Source organism: Miniopterus schreibersii, assembly GCF_964146895.1.
Source record: "Miniopterus schreibersii genome assembly, chromosome: 4".
NCBI lineage: Eukaryota > Metazoa > Chordata > Mammalia > Chiroptera > Miniopteridae > Miniopterus > Miniopterus schreibersii.
In genome coordinates, this window is record NC_138105.1 from 69,770,059 (window position 1) to 69,793,948 (window position 23,890).

Genomic DNA, 23,890 nt, shown 5'->3' on the forward strand with positions numbered 1-23,890 from the left:
TGAACATTGTTCAAAATAAGTAAATGCTAAAAAAGGTACCTATTTTAAAGCTTAAAGAGGAATACACTGAGACAGATCAGACACAGATATCGGCATTATTGTAAGGTAGCTTTATTAAATTCCTTTACTATCTAAAAAATGATTACAAAAAGGAATACTTCATTTAAGTGTAATACTGTCTTTATCGACGTACCATGGTTGGAAAGTAAAGTTAAAGGTCATGAATACATGTGAGAAGAGAATGGGGACAAAGGCAGGACCCCTGGTAGTCTATCACGCCAAGCGCAATGGGTCCCAGGGGAGAGGAGAACACAGGGACAAATATGGCGGTGTCAATGAGCTGCTTCTAGAAGCTTAAAATAAACACACCCCCTGACTCTGGGCCAGGACACATAGGCACACAACTCTTGTACCGATTCTCAAAGCTGCCCAAAGCTGCAGCCTTCCTTCCATCAGATACCAGTGGACATCCCCAAGCAGCTTTGGTTTTTGTTTTCTCTCCAATTTACACACATACACACACACACACACAAACACACACTAGGGTGCCTTCCTCCTTTGACCATCAAGCTCTTTTGTCTTAGGTACAAAGTAAAAAAGATTTTGATCCCTTCAATCAAAATCAAAGCAAGCCAGACTCCCTCAAGCCAAGAAACCCACTTCTGTAGGAGAGAAGCCAGCGTTTGGCTTTATTGAATGAACATGTGAGCACTCAGGGCCTGATCTGTCCTCCTGTGGTCTGACTTCGACTCTGGCAACCAAGCTGAGAACTGGACAAGGGAGGGCAGGACACCTATTAGCTAGAGGTCTTACTCCCCTGTCACAAAGGCACTTCTGGAGGCTCGGAATCTATCCCTTTTCTTTTTTTGGTTCACAAAAGGAAGGAACAGGAAAGAAAACTATGTTGAGATTCTGGGGACAAAACAGGCCATTAAGGAAACTGTGAGTGTCTGGCAAGCCCTATTTCCAGCAGGCCTTGTTCCAGGCAGCTCCGGAAAGCGTGTAGGTTAAAAAAAACCCAGCTGGCCCTTGTTTGGTTTTCAGCAAGGCCCTGCCTCTTTAAGTTTGCACTGGGAGCCCTCCGGGGGCAGCCAACTTTTAATTGTGCACACATGGGGTTTCTGGAGCCGGCCCCATGCTCTGCCAACAAACACACGGCCTGTTTTCTTTCCTTTGAAGAGAGAAATTCTGGAGTCTGAGGAGGATCAGGACGGCCCGTAACCCGGGTTCTAAGCCCAGGGACTCATCAGTGGCTCTGGGAACAGGATTCATTTCCTGTGTCTCCAGGTCTGAAGGATTTTCTAGGAAAATTAATATTTGCTGGGGCCTCCATGTGGGGAGGGGTCAGATTTGGGGGTAATTTCTTGATATGAACTCACACATATCGGCTCACACATCTCAGCTGCTGAGAGTCCTGAGGCTCCCCCCACCTGAATGGGGGCGACACTTGTAGTGGCAGCGAGAAAGCAGAAGGGACTAAATTTCCTACTCCCGGTGACAAGGACAGAATCTGTTTTGTGAACAAAATTCCCCCAAGAAGCTGCCTGGGGGGAGTGGACAAAACACTATTATATACCAGACAATTAAATGCAGGGGGGCAAAGGGGAGTTAAGCCACTCCAGACGCCACCCGTGTGTAATAACACTCAGGATTAAAACGAGAATATGCAATTCCAGTGACTTTCAAATTTGGCAACAAGTAGTATGATTTCCCCCATTCCCCGATGGTGATTCAAAAACTACAATACTTTTTCCTCTTGCCCTCCTCCCCGTCACTGCCAGTTGAGTGTTCTCAGGGTTCTCCACAAACCCACGCCCCAGCATCGGCCTCTGGCGCCAATTTATATGAGAATGTAGTTTTGGTCTGCACTGTGGCTGCTTTGAACTGGGGTACAGGGAAAACCCCGCTTTAAGCTGGAGTCTTGTCACTGTTAAGGGTTCCCCCTGGGAAGCAGAAGAAAAACTCACTTGCCTTTGAGACCGAGGCCTTGGTGGGTACGAGGGGGGTGGGCAGGAAGGAGCCCGGGAGGAAGAACAAGGGAGGAGGGGCGGTTTGCTCTGGGGCTGACTGGCCCCCGAGGGGAGGCACCTCTGGTCCCCTCTCATGGCTACTCTTCTGCGGAGGACGATGCAGCACTTTCGTCATCTGACATCGGGGCAAACTGAAACGAGAAGAATTCCTTGTTTGGCATCCTTGCCTCCCAGGCGCCGCGCTGTTGGCTAGCCCTGCAGCTGCGGTGAGCGAACAAGAGGCTGTGATCCCCTGGCCTCAAGGAGGCCACCTTTGGGGGAGGTGCCTCCAAGAAGCAAATACATAAATGCAGGAGAGGGTTTTCATCAGGGATAAGAGATGGAAGGGAATGAAAGTGGATGGCAGGTGGTCAGGGAGGGGGATGTCTGCGCTGAATGATGCTGAGGGGCCAGCCAAGGGGGCTGAGCAGGGAATTTCAGGCAGAGGGAAGAGCCAGTGAAGAGGTCCTGAAGCAGGGGTGGTGGTAAGGCTGGTGTGGCTGGAGCTCGGTGAGCGGGGGGAGAGGAAGGACAGAGGGGTGGAGGCGAGGGCTGTTGTGCAGGGCCTGACGGGCTTTACAGATGACTTTAGCTTTTTCTCCAACTAAGGTGGGAGTGAGAGAGGGCTGTGAGTACAGGAGGGGTGTGCTCTGACTCAGGTGTCCACAGTGACCTCTGGCTGCTGTGGGGAGAGCAGACAGGAGGGGGCAGTGGGGGGGCAGAGGCTATGGCAGTGGTCCAGGTAGACAGTGATGGAGAACTGGGGTTCCTCCCTCAGGAGTCCCTGGGGGCAGGAGCACAGATCAGATAGCAAGGCATCACCAGCCCATCACCCCGATCTTCCAGTTGAGGAAACTGAGGTCGAAAGCTGATCCCCAGGTGATCCTGAGTGTCACCACTGAGGCCCAGGCATCCTGAAGCCAGAAAAACTTGGAGCCTCAGAAGAACCTGAGAGCCAGGTGGAGACAGATGGCATATGTCTCTGCAACCTTCCCTCTCTTGGACCATTTGGGGAGTTGCTGTGGTCGACACCCACCATGCTACTCTTGAACCCGGTCCCAGATATGCCTCAGGGAAGCTGGGGCAAGTGCAAGTGGGGGTGAGGAGGAGGGGGCAGCGAGGATCCTGCCCAAGGTCTGGAGTCAGACAGGCCCCAGGGCCTCTGCCCCTTCCTGGCTGTGAGACCCTGAACCAAGGATGTAACCATTCTAAGCCTCAACTTTCCCACCTGAAAAACAGAAATAATAATAGTACTTTATGCAAACATATCGGGTTATTGTGGAAGGTTCAAGAAATCACACCCAGTAGGCACTTGGTATTTGTATTGTCTCCTCCATTACACAAGAGTATCACTTTGAGCACCTATAGGGGTTGTCTCCGTCTCCCCCATTGGACTGGAAGGGACTGTGCTCCACCAGACTAGAAGGGCTTTTTTCTCCACCAGGCACTTACGACACAGCTAGTATCAACATCACCCTCCTATTACTCTTCTGGAAGAGTGTTTTGCTAACAGACAAGATTTTTAAAAAACCCAGATTTCTGTGATCAAATAAGAGCAATGTTGGGTTAAACACAGTTAAATTAGGTTTCTTTACAGTGAGACCTCTCAAGGCCTTTGATACAATGACATGCTTTAAAAGCCAAAGTCTTCACTGTGTGGCCCACAAGGCCCTGCATGATCTGTGGCGTCATCTCCCTGCCCTCGTCTCTTCCCTCTGGGGCTCCTTGATGCCCCTCAAACACACCAAGAATGTTCCTGCCTAAGGGCCTTTGCACTGTTTGTTCCTTCTGCCTGGAGAGCCACATAACTTGCTCTCTCACTTCCTCAAGTGTTGGCTCACATGTCACCAATTCATCAAGGTCTCAAGTAGCTCCTCCATCACCCACTTTCCCTCTTATCCCAGTACTTACCATTCTCTGGCTATGATACACTAATTTGCTTATTTTGTCTTTTAATTAGAATGTCTGCTCTATGAAGGCAGAAACTTTTTTGTTTTGTTCAGTGCTGTGACTGCCAGGACCTACAATAGGGCCAGAGACAGCTGGTGCTCTGTAAATATTTCTCAAATGAGTGAATAGTGATTAAGAGCATGCGTTTGGAACCAGAGAACCAAGTTCAAATAGTTATGTCGACCATGACCATGCAGTCTCAGCTCTCTGTGACTCATTTCCTCATGGGGCACCATGGAAGTTCAGCAAGCAGATGACTATTAAGTCCCTGGCTCAGGATCCATACACCATCAGTTCTTCAGAAGCATCTGTCCCCTCCCAAGGCCCCCACCCCCTGCCCTGCCAGGGTTGAGACTCACCGAGCACTTGATGTTCATGCGAGAGTACAGCATGGATGCAATTTCACTCTGCCCCGCGTCCAAGGCCACCATCAAAGCCGTGCTCCCATCCTGAAAAGCACCATTGCTATAATGACACCTGGCACTGAGCTCCTGCCCTCCCTGAGGTGCACCTGAGTGTTGACTCACGCGGTCAGTGAGTGAGATGTTGCAGCTGGGCACAGCCAGCAGCAGTCCCGTGATCTCCTTGTGGCCATGCTCGCAGGCACACATGAGGGCTGTGGAGCCGTCATCATCTTGCACATTGACGTCCGCCTCGCAGGCCAGCAGAGCTTTGACCACATCCACCCGCCCATGGCTGACTGCCAGCATCAGGGCTGTCTGCCCTGCCTGGGCAGGACAAGAAACAGGCTTATGAACTACGCAGGCTCCAAGACATGTCACCCTGCACTGGAACCTTTCATGGTTCCTGACTAATCTGACGCTAACAGCACCCCACTCCCTGGCCTCCTTCTGTGCCTCAATCAGTCCTTCCCACCACTGGGCCTTTGCACTTGCTCATCACCCCCTCCTCCTGCTGTCTCATTCTCACTCCTCAGGCCTCAGCTTAAATGCCGCCTCCTCAGGGAAATGCTACTCCTTTCCCCACCCCCACCTAAAGCAGGTGCCTAACTTACAGGTGTAAACATATGTAAACATTTATCAAGTTAAGATTTGTACACTTTTCTCTATGTCAGTTGAACCTCAATAAAAATTTGTAAACCAGTGTTCACCAGTACATGAACAATAAACAAACTTCGGTAAACCCATACTACAGAATATTACTCAGCCTTCAAAAGAAATGAAGCACTATGGCATGCACACTACACCATGGATGAACCTTGAAAACATTATGCTCAGTGAAAGAAGCCAGATACTAAAGGGCACACACTACCTGACTCTATTTATATGAAATACCCACAATAGGTAAATCTACAGAGGCAAAAAGCAGGCTGGTGGTTGCCAGGGACTGTGGGAGAGAGTGGGGAGTCACTGCTAATGGGTGCAGGGTTTCCTTTGGGGGTGATGGGAATGTTCTGGAAATAGATATAGGTGATGGTTGCACAACACTATAAATGTACTAAGTGCCATTAAATTGTACATTTAAAAGGGTTAATGTTATGTGAATTTCACCTCAATTTAAAAAAAGTAAACCACTAAAAAATTATTTTTAATTAAAAAACATGAAATCAATAAAAAAAAGCAAGCAGGGTCTGCTCCTGTATGCGCACCACAGCTCCCTGCTTCTTTCTTTCCGCGCTTTTATGCTGTTTTGATTCCCTCCCCTCCTCGCTGTGTCCTAGCTGCCCTACTCTTCTGCCTTACACCTGTCCACTCCCCTGCCTCCCAGCTTCTGCTCCCAACATGCAGCTGGAGGGAGATTTCAAATCAGAAAGTGGGCCACACCACTGCACCGATGCAACGCCTCTAGTGGCTTTTTGCAGCCCGTGTCCAAACCTCTCCAACCTCCATGCTGCCTGAAATGCCCATGGCTCCCAGAGCCCCCCACTGGCTAGTGAGCTTCAGGACGTGGGGGCCATGCCTGCTTTTCCACTATCTGAGCCTCTGGCATCCACTTGCTGCCCAATGAATTACCAAGCAGCATGGGGGATGGTGTCAGGTTAAGAAAGGCTGAGGACCCCCATGTCCTCTCCCATCCCCCACCCATTTCCACCAAAAGGTCCTGCAACAGAGGCGGCCTGTCGGGGAAGGGCATAAGAACAGGGCTCTGGAGCTAGATCCTCTCCCTTCAAATCCCCCTCCTCTAATATGACCTTGAGAAAATGACTCTGCTTCTCTGAGCCTCAGTTTCCTTGTCTGTGGAGTGGGAACTCTCTCCTGGGCATGAAACGAGGTCATGTTTGGGCTTGGGGCACAGCCAGGACTTAGTAAATGGGAAAGGCTGCCCAGGGTCCGTACCTGGCTGGCTTTGGCATTGACGTCTCCAAGCCGAAAGAGCTGCAGGAGAGTCTCGATGTCATCTTGGGTCTTCAGGGTGGCCAGGGCGGTGAGCATGATGGGGCTGTAGCCAGCACGGTTCTGCTTGTCGACCTGGCAGACACCTGATGGAGGGGGCAGGACGACACGAGCCCTCAGACCCTGCTGATGTGAGCTAGGCCTGCCTCGGTCTGGGGGCGGGTCCCCAAGGACCAGGCCACATCTCTGCTATCAGACCGGGATGGAGCTTGTTTCACTCGACCATAATGAGCACTGGGCATCATGTCTCCTCCATCAGTCCAGACGTGGCCTAATTCCTCTCTCTTCTCAGACTGAGAACCCCATTCTGCCCCAGGATGTCCTTCTCCATTCTTTTTTTTCTTCTTTTTCCCCCATTTCCATTCTGATACCTGTCTCCATTCTTTTTTTTCCTTCTTTTCCCCCCATTTCCATTCTGATACCTGTCTCCATTCTTTTTTTTTCCTTCTTTTTCCCCCATTTCCATTCTGATACCTGTCTCTTCTAAATGGAGCCACTCCACTTATAATTGAAGCCATCCCACTCCTCCATCAGACTGCTCCCCCGGCACTGGCACCCACATTTCAGACTGGGAGTAGGATGTGTCTCCCTCATTAACCTGAACACCAGTCTCCCTCAGACTGGTCTATGTCTCCTCCATCAGATTCTGGGTTCCACCTCCTTCATCAAACTAGGAGTCTGTGTCTTCCCAGTCTGACTAGGGAAAGGAAAATATTTTCCTGCCGAATTGAGGACCACATCTTCTCTCCAAGCCCCAGACTGGAGGACATGTCCATCCCTCAGACTAGGGTTCCAGAGGCATGACCTCCACTGTACAGCGGTCTAAGTGGATGGTGGAAGGGCCACATGTTTCCCCGAACCATGGCTGGCCTTCCCAGAATACTGGGGCTACAGGTAGGGCCTGCATCTCCCCCACCAGAGTGGGCGGGCGGTGTCTTCCCCATCAGACCACCAAAGCAGGGTGGCAGCTGACCAGCTCTCCCAGGGCCCCCGCAGCCTGCCTGGCAGGGCTTACCGCTGTCCAGCAGCTGCCGCACAACTGGGAAGTTGGCGTGGGACACAGAATAGTGCAGCGCAGTGTTGCCATTGCTGTCAGCAATGTTGACCACATAGTCCAGCAGCCGTGATGACATGGCCCGGAACGTGACCAGGTGGCGCCGCACAAGCTCAGGGTGGGCATCGCTGCGGCAGGCCAGGCGCAGCCACTCCTGAAGCACTGTGGTGTAGGCCACTTTCTGGATGCAGGTCGGAAAGAAGGGTGTGAGGGCAGGCGGCAGCCCACCTTCTCCAGGGCTAAGCCCCAGGAGGGGAGTGCGGATGTCCCGATCCTGAACCGGAGCCTTGGAGGGGAGTGTGGGCACCCCACCAAGAGGAGCCCCTAGAGTAAAGTGTTATATCCCCATCCTAGACAAGGACCCTAGAGGGAAGTGGGGACACTGCAGTCCAAGATCTGCCCCCCAGAGAAAGTTGTTAGCGCCTCCATCCTGGATATGTCCTTCAAAGGCAAGTGTGGACACCAGTGGAGGGAAATACGACATCCCCTTCCCTCAAGCTCCCGAAGGACCAGGAACCAAGGCCAGGTTTGCCAGCAGGCGATCATCCTCAGGCCCCTCCCCACCTCCCCGGTCCCTCTCTAAGGCCCACGACTCAAGCACACTGCCCCCAAGCTCCCAGGGTCCCCCTGAGGCTGGCACAGGGAGCACTGCAGATGAGGAGAAGCCAGGGTGCAGAGGAGGGCCCTCCCAGTCCCAGGGTCCCCGCGTACCAGCTCCCGCTCGCTGAGGGCATTGGGGTTGTCCAGGTACTTTTCCAAGGCTAGACAGGCTGAGATGAGATCAGGGCTTAGCTCCATCCTGTGAGGGGGAGGGAGTTTATCTCAGGAACACCCACCTCAGCCTCCTGGGTTTCCCCTACTTTCGACATCTGGCTGGGGTGCTCGGAAAGGGCCTCAGTGCTCTCTACCATGGCACTCACCCAGTCCTTCCAGGGCTCACCTGACTGGTAGAACCTCAGAGGCCCCTTCACCAAGAACAAATTTTTACACTATACTCCACAGGCATACATGGGGGACAAACAGACTCCAAGGGAAAGTGGGCACACAGGCTAGTTTACTCCAAGTGGTCAGTGGCAGGTGGAAAATATGTTCCTAATGCCAGATTTTTCATCAAGGAAAAAAAGAGATAAACAGGATAGACAGGTGGGACAAAAATGTCCCCAAAAGGTGGGTAGCTTAAGGACTTTACTTGCCTAACCCAACAGCCCAATTGCTCCCATCAGGCTCTTCATCAAAGCCTCCAAGCCTTCAAGATGCCCAGAGGGAGAAAAGTACTTCTCTGCTAATTTAGACTAAGATGTGCATGACTGATGGGATATTCACTCAAAAGGCTTGGATGGAGGGATTTGAGGTCACCCCACACACAACCCTGGCCCTGCCTCCCACCCAGAAAACTGACCGGATCTCTTCCACATTTGATCCTGATGCCCCCTCAGCTGTGGGCACATGCTGAGCCTCCCGAGATAGTTGGCACTCCTCCCGGTTGTTCTTGGCTACTGCTGCACCTGTGGGCCTGAGCTGGGGGGCTTCAGCCACACTTGGCACCCTTGCCTCGGGCTCTGGGGTCTCATTCTCTGTGCTCTCATTGTCCGAGAAGTTCTCTGCCGTGCTGGAGTCCTCAGATGAGGACTCACACCTGGGGAAGAGGGATAAGTGGGGCAGGAGAGATGCTGCAGATGGGATAGCAAATGGTGGAGAAGGGGTGTGGGGCTCTGACTACAGGACCTTGGTTTCCCAATCTGTTAAATGGGGATAACGTCAGCATGGACCTCACAGGTCTTCAGGAATGTGTCTTAACAGCACTTGGCACTTAGTAAGTGCTCAATAAACACTAGCTGTGACTGGGATCACGCTGGGGAGGTCAGGGAGGGACACTGCTTTTTCCTTCTATCTCTCGGTACCTCTCACACACTCTGCTCCTTACACAGATGTAAGACCCTTGCCTTACCTCGAATGGGTCCCTCATGCTTCTTGCTTCCTCTGGACAAAGTCTAAGCTTCCTGGCATTTGAGGTCTCAAACTGTCCCTGACCATCGCTCCCCATGCCCCCCATTAATCATGTCACTGTGCTGCCTCTCACTCTGAGCCTTTATCCAGGCTGTGCCCTCCACCAGGCAAGCCCTCTCACCCCCCCCCCCCCTTCACTTTGCCAGCTCCTGCTGTCCTGTAGCACACGTGCTCATCCTTCAGTGACTTCTCTGGGACATCTGTGCCTCCCCAAGATCCCACACTGCCTGAGCGTCCCTGTCATTGCTCCAACCACACTGCTGGGACCTCCCATTGGGGCCTGAGGCCCCGATAGTCCAAAAGCTTCATCAGGGCAGGGAGCTTAATCTGGCACCTTCCAGGGGGTAACATAGTACAGTGGTTAGAGCATACATCTAGAGCCAGACCATCTAGGCAGACTCCTGGTCACCACGTGAGCTCCAGCAAGGCACTCAGCCTCATTGTGCCTCAGTTTCCTCACTTGTCTATCGTGCATTAGTTAAATGAATGAATCAAAGTGAGGGGCTTAGGCCAGGTCCTTGGTATATTCTTGGAACAAACAGGGGCATGGAAGCTGGGGAGTGTGCTAGGGGCTCCTCTCACCCTCCATTGACCCCCACAAACTGGAGGCTCCTCTGATGGGCCTTGGGGTCTGCAGGCTCCTCTTTCCGCTTCATGATGGACCGCATGCCCACCTGGGGCCCACCTGCGGGGAGAGGTGGTGTCACAAGGTTCGCCCACAGCCAGACCCCATGCCCGGGCCTCCAGTGCTCTGTCCCTCTTGGCAGCCACGCACACTTACTTGCACCTCTGGCCTCCTCTGACTCACATGAGGCTGCTTGCCTGGTGGGCTCCCTGTCGGTAGTGTTGCAGGTAGGCACCCAGCCTGTGTTCTTCTTGGGCTGTGCCAGCGAGGCTGCTGCAGACTCTGGGGGTGATGAGGATGACTCTGCAGAAGGCTGTGGGAGACCTGGAGGGGCAGGAAAGAGGCGCTCACTGTGGGTAACAACAGCAAAGTAGTAACAGTAATAATACTGCCTCCTGGGGTCTGGGGCTCTGAGGGCTAATTCCATTACTTCATCAACTCTTCCCAGCCCATGAGAAGTGGAATTATTACAGATGAGCGAACTGAGGCCCCAGAGGATTGCTCAGTGATCAAGCAGCAGAATCTGATTCCAACCCTGGTTTGTTGCCTGCCCCACACTGGTCAGGGACAGGGAAGGTCCTATGGCCCCACAGTGCTGGCTCATGACCCCCCTCCGACAACATACTAAGTGTGTCTGGAAACCAGGTTTGAATCACAGCTGAATGTGGTGGTCATCGTAAGGAATCACATCTTCTAGGAGCAGATGTGACCTCAGGCAATTCACTTAACCTCTCAGTGCCTCCAGAGAATGACATTCCTACTCTTGGCATCTTCTGTAGACTAGACAGTGAGGTGAGATGAAGTGCTTAGGACAATGGCTGCGCTTCAAGAGTGCTCAAGAAGCATCTGCTAATTCAAGAGAATTGCAAACTTTATTTTGATAAGACTTAATATTATGATTTTTTTAAAGTGTTTTTTAAGATTTTTTATTGACTTTTTAGAGCGAAAGGAAGGGAGAGACAGAGGAGAAACATCAATTGGCGGCTGCCTCCTGCATGACCCGTCCTGGGGACTGAGCCTGCACTGCAGGCCTGTGCCCTGACCCAGAAGGGAACCGGCAACCTTTTGGTGCACAGGATGAAGCCCGCCCAACTGAGCCACACTGGCTAGGGCTATGATTTTCATTTTTATTTTTTACAGAAGGATTGTGCTAAAAACGTCATTTTGTATTCGGCTTCTTTTTTCCTTCTTTACTTAACTCTAAGCAGGTGTTACTTTAATAAATTGGGAAAAGAAACAATAGAGCTATTGGAAAATGACAATTAAAACCTCGCCCAGGCAGAATTTCAGTTTGGGAAGATAAAGTTTTAGAGGTGGGTGGTGGTGATGGCTGCACAACAGCGTGAATGTGCTTAATAATGCCACTGAGCCAGACACTTTAAAATGGGAATTTTATGTTATGCATATCTTATCACAATTTTTTAGAAAACCCACCTAGTTTGGTCTAAGGACAGAGGTGACTTTGTGGGCACAAGGCCCTGAGGGTGCCCCCTGTCCACCTGGGAATGGAACTGGCAGGGAGCTCCAGGCCCAGATCACCAGCCTAAAATGAGGAACAAAAGTCTAGTCGCCACTGTGAGTGGCTGTCCAAGTCTTGGAATGGTTCAGGCCCCCCCAGCCAATGTGTGGCTTCCTTGTCACCACTTCCCCAGGACGTCCCCTTCCTGCCACTGGCCACAGGCTCCACAGACCAATTCATTTTAATTCTCTTTAACAGTTAAAACTTTTTCTAATATCCACAGTAACTACCTCCTCAAGTCCCTGGGCGACACTCAACTTGAGTTAAAAACAGGGAGTAAATACTTGGGACAAGCACATAGAAAAGATGAGACACTTGGCCATGAGCACACAGACAGCACCCCAGCCCAGGGTGTGGCTTGGGCCAGGCCAATTCCAGAGCTGGTTTTTACGTGAACCTCCTGATTTAAAAAAAAAAGTGATTTTAGAAAGAGAGAGGAGGGCAGAGAGAGAGAACAATTTGTTGTTCCATTTATTTATGCATTCATTGGTTGCTTCTTGTTTGTGCCCTAATTGGAGACTGAACCTGCAACCTTTGTGTATCTGGATGACATTCTAACTAACTGAGCTACCCGGCCAGGGCTCCTGGTTTTTTTTTAAACTTTGTCAATAAATTCACATCAAACAAACAAAAACATTATGTGGACAAGTGAAATGTGTCAGGAAGCAGATGGCCAGTTTGTACCTTGTGCCCCAAACTCATGCCCCTAATTTAAATACCTGGGAGGGTAAAAAAATCAGGTAAAGCAGTATTTTGCTGAGTGAAATAAACCAGGCACAAGAGCATAACTACTGTGTGATTCCACTTACAAGAGGTCCCTAGAGGAGTCAGATTCATAAAGACAAGAAGTAGATGGTGGGTGCCAGAGGCTGGAGGAGGGAGAGGGGGAGTTAGTGTTTAATGGAGACAGAATTTCAGTTTGGGAAGATAGAAAAGTTCTGGGGATGGTTGGTGGTAATGGTTGCACAAAAAATATGACTGCTGAATACCACTGATCTGGACACTTATAAATGGTTGCGATGGTAAATATTATGTGTATTTTACCACAATTTTTTTTAAAGATTAAAAAAAATGGAGTAGTACCACGGCCCATTCCGCCCCAAGGAAAAGCACACCCTGCTTCCAAAACCTTGGGTGACTCCTTCCAGCATGATGAGGTCAAGGTCAGACACTGCAATGCTAAAATAACAATAATAAAAATGATGATATTTATTGCTGTTATTTCACTGGTGGATGGGGCAAACTGATACCAAAATTTATATGGAAAAACTAAAGTCCATGACTAGCTAAGATAATTTTACAAAAATGGGCAGAGATGGGGAACCCAGCCTAGGAGAGAGTAAAATATATGCCAACGCCAGAACAGTCCAAATAGTGGGGCATTGTTACTTGAAAGATGGGCCAAGGGAACAGAGGAGAGGGAGCCCAGCACAGGGCCCCCTCAGGGAACTGGGAGTAAGACAGAGGGGTTTCCACTAACCAGTGGTCAAGGGTGGGCTCTGTGGTGTGGTGCTGGGGAAAGCAGCTTACTCTAGCCAAGAAAATCAAGCTGGAACCCTATCTCAGGCCTTACACAGAAAATAAACTCTGAAGGGGTAATATGAAGGCACAACTACAAAACCACAGGAAGAAAATGTAGAATATCTGGGGCCTCAGGAAGGGGAAAGATTCCTTTACAAATTCCTCAATGTCTAACCACTATGTGGTACACCTGAAACTAATATAATATTGAATGACAACTGTAATGGGGGAAAAAAAACACTCAACCCTCAACAAATGAGACTTCAAATAAATAAAAAAATTCCACAAAGCACAGACCATATATGAAAAATAGAAGGTGATCTCACTTATATGTGAGATCTAATAAAACTGAACTCATAGATAGAGAATAGATTAGTAGTTGCCAGGGGTGGGGATGGGGAATGGGTGAAAGGGGTGAAAAGGTACAAACTTCCAGTTATAATATAAATAAATCCTGGGGATGTAATGTACAGCATGGTGACTGTAGTTCATAATACTGTACTGTATATTTGAAAGCTGCTAAGAGAGTGAATCTTAAACATTCTCATCATAAGAAAAAAAAAACAACTGTAAGGTGACAGATGTTAATAAAACTTATTGTGGTAACCATTTCATAATATATACATATATAAAATCATTAATTTGTACACCTTAAACTAATACAATGTTATATGTCAATTACATCTTAATAATAATGGAAAAAAATTTTTTAAATACGATTGGTTTAACTATGTCTGACATAAAGATTTCTATTTGATAAAAACAAACAAACAAAAAACCCAAGACTCATAGACAAAATCAACAGATAGAAGAATACAGACTGGGAGGAGATACAATGCCAAAAATGGGCAAGTGATAATCTTCTAGAACAAGAGTCAACAAGCTTTTTGTGTAAAGGGCTAGACAGTAAATACTTTTGCTATGTGGGCCATAAGGTCTCAGTAGAAAATAGTGCAAAAGCAGCTCTAGACACTAAGTAAATGAATAGGCGTGGCTGTGTTTTTATAAATTTGAATTTCATATAATTTTGCTCATGTCACAAAATGTTACTTCTTTTCATATTGTTCCACCATTTAAAAACATAAAAACCATTCTTAGCTTGTGAGTCATATAAAAACAGGCATCAGGCTGCATTTGGCCCACAAGCCATAGTTCACCAACCCCTATCCTGGAATATGTCAGAAACTTCTCAAAACTGCCCAAAGAAAAATGGACAAAGGCAAATAAGTGATCCACAGAGGGATCTTATTAAACATATAGTGATGCTCAACCTCATCAGAAATCAAAGAAATGCAAATTAAAACAAGGAGATACCACTTTGCACCAGCACCAGATGGGCAAAACATTAGAAAGACATATAAAACTGTATGTTGGTGGGGGTGTGGGGAAATGGGCCTTCCGAACCAAGCGTGGCTGGTGGGAATGTGAACAAAGGCAGCTTTTCCAGAGAGGATCAGACAGAACTTCTGAAACTGTGCATCTCCTGTGGCCCAGTGACCCTACTGAAGGGAACAGGTGAGGATGGTCCCAGCACTGTTCACGGCAGTCAGGAGTTGGAAGTAACCCAGGTGCCCACCAAGGGGGGATCAGAAAAGGAAAGTATAGCACATACTAGGGCATTAAAAGTGACAAACCGGATTTATAAACATCAGTATGAAGAGTTCAAAAACTGTGTACAGAGGAAAAAATAAGAAATGAGATTTTTTCCCCCCTAAAGCACAATACCATTTTAGGAAATGAAACACACACAAGGCATATTTTTCAAGGACACCCAAATATCTAAATAAGCTTCTGAAAGTGGATTGCTAGGAATGATATTAAGTGGGATGAAGGCTAAGAACTGATGAAGGGGGTGTGTGAATGGCATAGAGCAGAGATTGGCCTCCAGGGCAGTTTTTACATTTTTAAATGGTTGGAAAAACAATTAAAAGAAGGATTCCATCTGGGACACATGGAAATTATATGAAATTGACATTTCAGTGTTGAGACATGAAGTTTTCTTGGCACATAGCCACGCTCATTTATTAATACCTATATTGTTTAAGTCTGCTTTCATGCAACAAAGGCAGAACTGAGGCACCAAATTCATCAAAATGTATACATTAAAAATACACATTTTTTGCCTGGCTGGAGTGGCTTACTTGGTTGAGCATTGTTAGGGCACATACCTGGGTTGCGGGTTTGATCCCTGGTCATCTCTCTCCCTACCCCCCGCCCCTCTAAGCATATCCTTGGGTGAGGATTAAAAAAATAATAAAATTAAAAATACACATTTTTGTCCTGGCCGGGTAGCTCAGTTGGTTAGAGTGTTGTTCCGATATGCCAAGGCTGCAGGTTCGATCCCCAGTCAGGGCACATACAAGAATCAACCAATGAATGCATAAATAAGTGGAACAACAAATTGATGTTTTCTCTTTCTCCCTCTCAAATCAATAATAATAAAAAGAATGTCCAAACCTGTAGAGAACTTAAAATATATATATATATATATATATATATATACACACACATATTATTGTATATAATATACCTTAATAAAACTGGGGAAAAACAAGTAGAACTGAGTCATTGCAAGAGAGATCATAGGGCCCACAAAGCTGAAAATATTTATTGACTCTCCTCATTGAGGGTGGAAATGAAGGTGAAAAAAGAGTAAAGTAAAACAGTATCAGTGTGGTTACCATGGGCAGAAGAAATTTCATTAACTCGGGTTTGAGCCCCTTAAGAGCAAAAGAAATTGTTAACAACGTAAATTACTTAGCCACCCAGTGCTGGAAAGGAGTGAACCTAAGGGAGTGTAAAGCAATTTGGTAACAGACATCAAGGCCCTCAAAAATGCCCTTTCAGAAACCTGTGCTGAAAAAACAGATCAGTTCCTGAGGAAAGACGTCTGCATGGCACCCTTGAGAGTTAAGAGTGATGTGGCTGTTCAAAAATAAATAATGCATCCCAAGAATTCTTAATAACATGAGAAAATGTCCCTGGGAAAATGTTAAATCAAAGAAATCAAAGAAATTATAAATTCTTGCTTTGAGAACTGTGGGCAGATCCCTTAATCCGCCTGTGCCTCAGTTTCCTCATCTATAACATGGGGATTAAAATGAATTAAAATATTAAAAGGGAGTCAAATAATGCCTTGATCTATAGTAAGGGCTGCTTAAATGCTTTTAAAAGTAAAATAAAAAGAAACAACAAATTCCACCAGCCCCATGTTACCAGATTTGAAAAATACATATTATTTTCTGTGTTAAAAAATTCAGAAGAAGCCCAGGCAGCATGGCTCAGTGGTTGAATGTCCACCTATGAACCAGGAGCACATGGTTCGATTCCCAGTCAGGGCACATGCCTGGGTTGCAGGCTCGATCCCCAGTTGGGGGCGTGCAGGAGGCAGCCGATCAATGACTCTCTCTCATCACTGATGTTTCTCTCTCTCTCTCCCTTCTTCTCTGAAATCAATAAAAATATTAAAAAGAATTTGGAAGGAAAAAAGCAGAAGTGTTGACAGCAGCTGCGTTTGGGCAGTGATAGGTTTATGGGGGGGGTTGGTGTTCTAGATTTTTCTGTACTTCCCAAAGCTTCCGCAGAGAATATAAATTGCTTTCATAGAAACATGTTTCAAACAAGAGCAGAGGAAATTTCAAAGTCTTGCAGAGACCCCAGGGATGCATGTGTCTGGCCACCCTTTCTTCCACTGATCTCTCTGTGGTGCCTTTGCCAGGACTTTGGGGTGCTCCAGGAGGGGAAGACTGTCACTCAGCCTCCCCACCCTTCAACTATGCATCTAGCTGACCCACCTAAGTGAATACATGGTCCAAACATTTGTCAAGTCCTCCTAGTGTCGTATCTCATTTTATTTCCTATATTGCTCCTCACCAGTCTACAAAGCCTGAAGGACCCACCCCTGTGCTCAGGCTATCCTGGACCTCACTTCTCTAGCCTTATCCTATTCCAGTTTGTTCAACACCTAGGATGCACCCATGCCCCTCCTCACCTCAGAGCCTTTCCCCCTGCTATATGCCCTCCCAGAAGACTCTTCTTCCCACTTCTTTGCCATCTGGCTGCTTCCTTACTTTCACATCTTGGTTCAGAGCCAACAGCTAATCCTTGAGTACCCACTATATCTTGGTGCCCCCATTGAACACTTAACATGAATTGATGCATGTAAGCCTCACATTAATCTGGTGCATCAGGCTGTCAGGACCCCAATTTGCAAATGAGACACAGAGAGGTTAAATAAATTGCTCAAGGGCACAGAGCTAGGGAGCAGGGAAACCCAGGCCTCCACCCCATCGAACACATTATCTGCTTCAAACTGGTGTTCTCTGAAATAATATTTCTTCACTTATTTATTATGGTCTCTTATTTGTTTATTGCAGGGGCTTTTGTCTATCTTGTGCATTGCTATGTCCCCAGTGCCTAGAAGAGTTTAGTACATAACAGGAACTCTATAAACATTTGCTGAATGAGCAGACATTAAAATGGATTAGCACATTGGGGCTGACTACATCAAGACGGAGTTAAGTGAGACACAAGGAAGAACTACTGGGGGTGGCAGCTTGCTTAGGGTGGGATCATTGCTATGTCTGTGTGTCCTGCAGGCAGAAGGCCCCATGACTGTCCTGGGAGGCATGTCTGGAATGAAGGTTGCCTCTCAGAGACCCTGAGGTTGGGCCAGGCGGGGCCCCTGGCAAGAGGCCAGTCACAGGGCTGGGTGTTTGGAATAGATACAGAACAGAGGGGTGGTGCCCAGCGCTGGCCAAAAACATGGAAAAGCAAGAAAACACAGCTGGGTCCCCACCCTCCAGCTGCGCCCTCGAGTCCCAGCATGAGGCTCTGGGCATCCTACATATGAGGCTGGGATGAGAACCTGGGTCCCACCTCTGAGCCCTGCTGCAGGTTCAGGCCAGATCCTGGTTCAGATCCTGGTTTGGCCGTTTCCTGGCTATGTGACACAGGGCAAGTGCAGCTTCTCCCTAAGCCCCAGTTTCCCCAACTATAAATAGAGTCGACCTGAAAATCATCAGCAGACATGGAATAAGCAAGGATTGAGTACTTACTGTGTGTGCTAATTCACAGGCATTCTAGAGGTAGGGACCATTATTATGCCACTTTACAGATAGGAAAGCAGAGGTCCAAAGAGAAGTTGCTCATTCGGGGACACACAAGAAGTGGAATTTCAACCCAGGTTGCCTGGCTGCACAGCTCCCTGTCTTTAGCTCCCCTATGGGTGAAACACTTAGCACAGCACCAGGCATCAGGCTGGTGTCTGATAAAGAACAGCTGTTGTTATTATTATGAATCATTCTGGCAACTTCTCCCAGGGGCTTCAGGGCAGCAGTGGTGGGCAGCTGCATATCCCACATCCCCTTTCTTGTCATGAGGACTCAGCACTTCCTTTAGGGAGCACCCCTCAGGACTTGGCCACAGGACTTGAGTGGGGCTCCTCTACCCAGAGGAGCTAGGCAGTGAGGGACAATGATTACCTCAGTGTTGGGCATGTGACCCAAGCCAGCCAATGAGTGCCACCTCTGGGATTTTTACTGGCAATATTTGGACTGAGGGGCTCCCTTTCCACTGAGCTGCAAGCACAGAGGCCCAGAGTGGTGGGGCCACCTTTGCTGGCCTGAGAGAGAAGCCTCCAGGGTGCACAGAGGAAGAGAAAGAGAGTTAGAGATTCCAGAGCACCAGGATCAAGCTATGCCTGAAGCTATCACTAAGTTATGTGAACAACACATTTCCTTTTCATTGCTTAAACTGGTCTGAGATTGGTTCCTGCCACTTACTGAATAAACAGGAAGGGTTTTTTGCTCAGCAAACCAACCTCTTGGGGATGCTCCTCACCAAATACTTTCTGTTTTCTGGACACTTACAATGCAATAGATAAGCATGAGAACATACATTTAATAGAGACCCAATTTTTCAGCATGATCCCTACAGCATTGAGTTGGTGGCACAATTCTGTTCCCTTTTTGCAGATGAAAAGACAGAGGCTCCAAGATAGGGAGCGATATGTATGGTGGAAGACGAGGGCTAGGGCTGTGGCTGTGGCTGGACCCTGCTGTTCAAATGAAGAAAGAGGGACCCTCCACTGTCCTCCCTGCCCGTTATGGCTCACCTGCTGCCCCACTGCAGTTTTGCTCTGTGATGCTGATCTTCTTCACCAAGTGGACATTGCCAGTGGATGCAGTGGGCGAGGGGAACACTGCCTCCACCACTTCATGGCTTCGGAACACAGGGGAGCTCTCCGTTCCTCCAGATGTTGCCAGGGCCCGCAGGCCTGCTCCATAGGGCTCCAGACTCTGGGCCCGCTGTGCAGGGGCCCCAGCGGCTGTGCTGGCTGCCACCTCCACCTCCCGAGGTCCCTCTACCACCCGGACGGTGTCCACAGGAACTGGGCTGTCTGGCGGTGGCCTGCCCTGGGGTTGGGGGTCAGGCTGGGGTCCAGCCTGTTGGGCCTGAGCTGCCTGCAGCTCCTGGAGTGCTTTCTTGAGCTGGGTCTCCAGCACCGCGACCTTGGCGGCAAGGGCCACCTCGCCATCAGGCACGCCCAAGTCCCGTTCTCGGACCCACGTGCCCACGCTTCGGGTCTCCAGTGTTACCGGGTCTTCGGGAGCCTCCGGAAGATCAAGGCAGAGCTCGCTGCGGCCCCGGGCGCCTGAAGGGTGGCCCAAGAATTTCTGGCTCTTCAGCTGCACCGTGAGCTGCCGCTTCTCCTCCTGCAGCACTGACAGCTTCACCTGGAGCACGGGGATCAGCTTCACCTGCTCCTCCAGCTGCCGCAGCTTCCGCAGGGCACCCGCCATCTGCTCCCGAACGTGGGCCAGGTGCCCGGCGCTGGGCGGCACTGGCGTGGACATTCCCGAGCCCCGTGGCGTCTGGGGCGGCAGCCCCACGCCCACCAACGAGCTGGTGGAGCTGGCTGCGCTGGGGGTCAGGGAGCCCAGGCCCGTGGGCGCCGCGGCCTGGTCCTCGAGGCGCCGCCGGGCGTCCAGCAGGGTGCGCTCCACCCGGGGATTGAAGCCGCCGCGGGCCTCCAAGGCGCCGTACTGGGGGTAGAAGCCGCGGCCACAGTAGGAGTAGGCGGAGTGGCGGCTGTCCCCGCTGGCGTTGGAGCACAGCGACTCGGTGGAGGTCCACCAGGAGCCAGGGCCCCGGGGCAGCGAGCCGAGTCGGGGCCGGCGCTGCACGGCCACGCGACGCAGCGTGTGGCCCTTCTCAATGTCGTCCACATACTTGAGAAAATCCAAGTCCAGGCGGTAGCCATAGGGTGTCTCCACGGAGTAGGGAGGGTCAGTCTCCTTGGCAGGGAAGGCAGGTGGGGAGGCCGGGCCAGGGGTCCCTAGGGTAGGAGAAAAGCTAGAACTACTGAACACTGCTGTCTGGGGGTGAAAACTAATGATCCCCTCCTGGGAGAGTCAAGATTTATTTGCCTAAGGGATGGGAGCCCACCGGGCCCTCAACTGCTCAACTGTCTCCAGTCTTAGAACACCCCTCCACACACACACACACACACACACACACACACACACACACACGCGCGCGCGCGCCCGACAGGGCCCTGTCTCCCTCCAGGACAGAGCCAAGCTGTCTCTATTCAGGCCCTCAGGGCAGGTCTGTGTCCACCCCCAACCCCCATCCCCCATCCCAGGAAGGGCCATGTATCTCCCCCTACCCCCAGAACCCTTTCCCTCCCTCAGAACTCCAGGTCAGGCCCATCTTCCCACCCCTCTCCCCTCCAACCCCCAGGCAGGGCCCTCTTCCTTTCCAGAAGTCTGACCTGGAAAGGGAGCTGGCACGTGCAGGACTTGGGCCATCTTCCCCTCTGTAGATGTTCCTCAAAAGTCACTGGGAGGCTCAGAATCAAACTGCCTTCAGCACAGGCTGAGGCTTACCTGGGAGGAGGGGGCAATGGAGACTGGAGTCAGGAAGGGTCTGCAGGGGAAGGAGAGGGGATGTGGCTACCACCCTCCACAGCTATCCTTCCCAACACCCCTGTTCCCTGAATAAGGACCCTCTCATAGGTGCACACCCAACCAAGCTGTGGAAAGGAGTGGGGTGGGGTGGGGGCCCTAGGGCCTGGAACAAAGAAACCAAACCTCACAGCCTGCCCGCACATCTGTCCAGCTCCTGGACAGTCTCCAGCTGTTCCTACAGGCCCGCCTCCACAAGGCCCCCAGGCCAGGGGCCCCAAGCCCTACAGGCCTGACCCTTCCTGCACCCCTTTCCCTCAGCCCAGGCCAGGAGCTGGTTATGGGGACAGATGGGGGCTGAGGTAGGCAGGGGGCTGGGGTGCTAATAGGGGGACAGCTATCCTGCAAGGATCTGAAGAGGCAGAGACCCAGAGACAAAAACAGAGCTACAGCTCAGGGTAGGGGACCCCAAAAGAGTTCTGTCAGGAAAGCTGGGGTAGAGGGGGTAGGGAAAATTGTGGGGAGGCAAAAAAGAGCAAAGCCTTTCCCCTTTATGGAAACAATTTTCTCTAAAAATAAACAGTTTCGCTGCCGGGCTACACGAGAACTTCCTGCCCACCCCCAGGGCATGTCCGGCTGCTGGGGAGAGGGGTGCCCAGCAGCCAGGGCGGTGGCCCGGGAAGTCATGGGGGTGCCAGAAGGAAGTAAGAGGGGGTGCCTGGAGGCTGCAAAGGGGAGGGACAATCAGGGCCTCTCACTAACTCACCCTCCCAATCCTGGAGTCCAGCCAGGGTCCTTTTGTCCCAAACCCTTTGCCTGAGCTTAACCAGTCCTTTCTGCTGTCTGACCTCCAGCTACCCTGTTGCAGAGGCCCAGACCCATCCCACCACCAGGGAGGACCCTTTCCAACCTGTGGGTGCCAGAGCAGTGGGTACCTGGGAGGATGAGCCAGGTGGGACACCTGCTGGGCATGAAGGCGGGGCTGGGGCTCCAGGGGCTGCCGAGCTGGTCCTTTTCTCACACCCCTCCTGTTTCTTGATTAGCGTCTTGCTTTATCTCTCTCCACGTCTCTGTCTCTCTGCGTCTCTCTCTACTTGTCTCTCCCTGTCTCTATCCTAACTTCTCTGTCTTGCAATGCCTGGAACACAAATGTAGGAAATTTGGTCTTCCACCTGAAGATTCATCCCCTGCACAACAGGATTACAAATAATTTCTGGGGACCCGAGAGACTGGAGACAGGGAGCAGGATTGGAATAGCCTGTGGGGACCCCTGGAGGTGGACAGGGATGGGGTGAATAATAGTAATAACTACAATAATGATCCGAGTATCAGACAACCCCACCAGATAGGGAACTTGGGGGCAAAGAAATGTGCAGTGACTTGCCCAGGGTCACTGGACGGGTAAGTGGCTGGTCCTGGATTTGAACCGAAACCTAGCCGATTCCCCCATTGCGGGCCAAGCCACCCTCACCCTCACTCCACATCCCTCTAACCCATTTCCCAGACAGAGACAGGTCTGGTCATCCTCAGTGAGGTTAGGTGACCCCAGGTGGAGAAAGCAGATTGGGGGGGCGGATGCCTGGGGCTGAGGCCCCTCTCCCTCTATGGAACCCCTGGGGGACAGGGCGGGGGACACAAGATAGACACAGAGAGAAAGGAAGATAGGACACTTAAAGAGGAGACAAGGTAGGGGCTCAAGGAAGGGGCACAGGCTCCGGGTGGGCACGAATGTCCGACGGGGTCTCCCTAAGTTCCCCCTCGCAGACCCGGCTGGATGTCTCTAAGGGTCTTCCCGCCCCTCTGCCCGCCCCAAAGATGGGGGTGAGGAGGACCCCACCCGTGCAGGGAGGGGCGGGGCCTGCGGGGTCCCGGGCTAATGGCAAACAGCTGCCGCTCCCCACGCCGGCCCAACCGCCAGGCCAAGGCCCAGCCCAGCCGGACGCCCGGTCGCCTTCCCGCCGGCCGCGGAGGGCGAAGGCGCAGGGGGACCGCGCGGAGGGAACGAGGCGGGGAGGGCGGAGATGGGGCAGCGGCAGAGGGGGGCAGTGATGGGGCGGGGGGCAGGGCGAGAGCTGCAGATGGAAGAGGAGGACGGGGTTGGGGAGAGAAGCAGGGACGGGGGTCAAAGATGAGAACAGGGCAGAGATACTCAAAAGTCGTGAAGTTTGGGCTGAGATGGTGGAGCTGGAGGCAGCGACTGGTCGATACGCGCGAGGTCACGCCCCGGAGTTGGCGGAGGTGTAGGGACCACGCTCGAACCCCGGTCCGGACTCGAACCCCAACCCGACCCCGGGTCCTACTCGCCTCCCGCGCTCCGGCCGCCGCCGTGCCCGCGTCCCGCCGCCCGAGTCGTCCGCGCGCCGCCGCCCGGCCTCCCGGCCTCCCGGCCTCCCGGCCCGGGCTCAGCTCCGCCCCGCCCCCTCCAGTGTGCCCGCCCCCAGGCCCGGTGCCGCCCCCAAGTCGCCGCGGGCAGGACAGCGGTGGGGAGATGCGGCCCCGAGGGCGGGTCACACGGCGGACAGGTGTGTGCGCGCGCCTGGGGCTGCCCGGCCCGGTCCCGCGCCTCCGCTCCCTGAGTCCCCGGGTCGGGGCCCCCCTCTGTCCTGCCCCGCCTGCTGCAGCCGGGCCGCTGAGGGGGGAGGGGCGGGGCTGGCCGGGCCCCAGCTGCGGGAGGGCGCAGAGGGCGGCTGCGGCGGCGGGAGATCACCCCTCCCCCAGCAGGCCGGGGCTGGAAGCGGCCCAGTGCAGGCCTGGTACACGGCTGCGCGGGGCAGGCGGGGGGCTGGGTCAGTTCAAGGCTGCACAGGCCCTGGCTAACACCTGGGCTGCACACCCAGCCCCACCATGCCTTTCAGTGCTCGGTGCCTCAGTTTCCCCATCTCTAAGACCAGCTTGAGACTCTGCCTGATAGTGGTGCTGAGAAGATTCACTGACCATGAGG

The 23,890-nt window shown here is 51.4% G+C and overlaps 1 protein-coding gene across 2 annotated transcripts; it reads right to left on the reverse strand.

The window, feature by feature from the left end:
• Positions 1 to 89: 89 nt before the first annotated feature.
• Positions 90 to 23,338, reverse strand: KANK2 (KN motif and ankyrin repeat domains 2). Of its 2 annotated transcripts, XM_081134377.1 has the most exons (13): positions 23,254 to 23,338; positions 21,885 to 22,087; positions 20,817 to 20,931; positions 19,155 to 20,378; positions 10,156 to 10,323; positions 9,957 to 10,059; positions 8,767 to 9,003; positions 8,079 to 8,166; positions 7,329 to 7,548; positions 6,257 to 6,399; positions 4,487 to 4,687; positions 4,319 to 4,408; positions 90 to 2,161 (listed from the first exon to the last, which is right to left on the reverse strand). In XM_081134377.1, the coding sequence occupies exons 3-13, from the start codon at positions 20,851 to 20,853 to the stop codon at positions 2,108 to 2,110; spliced, it is 2,565 nt and encodes an 854-aa protein (XP_080990503.1). In that variant the 5' UTR covers positions 20,854 to 20,931; positions 21,885 to 22,087; positions 23,254 to 23,338; the 3' UTR covers positions 90 to 2,107. The 2 variants fall into 2 exon arrangements, with proteins under 2 accessions (XP_080990503.1, XP_080990504.1); XM_081134378.1 differs by lacking the exon at positions 21,885 to 22,087.
• Between the last annotated feature and the right edge of the window lie 552 nt (positions 23,339 to 23,890).

Bases quoted from the DNA above. Each gene is read 5' to 3' on its own strand.
- KANK2 (XM_081134378.1), bottom strand. From the start codon at position 20,853: ATGGCCCAAGTCCTGCACGTGCCAGCTCCCTTTCCAG. The intron at 20,379-20,816 runs GTCAGACTTCTG...CTCCTACCCTAG, and splicing joins CGTGCCAGCTCCCTTTCCAG to GGACCCCTGGCCCGGCCTCC. The intron at 6,400-7,328 runs GTAAGCCCTGCC...CCCCTCCATCAG, and splicing joins GCGGCAGCTGCTGGACAGCG to GTGTCTGCCAGGTCGACAAG.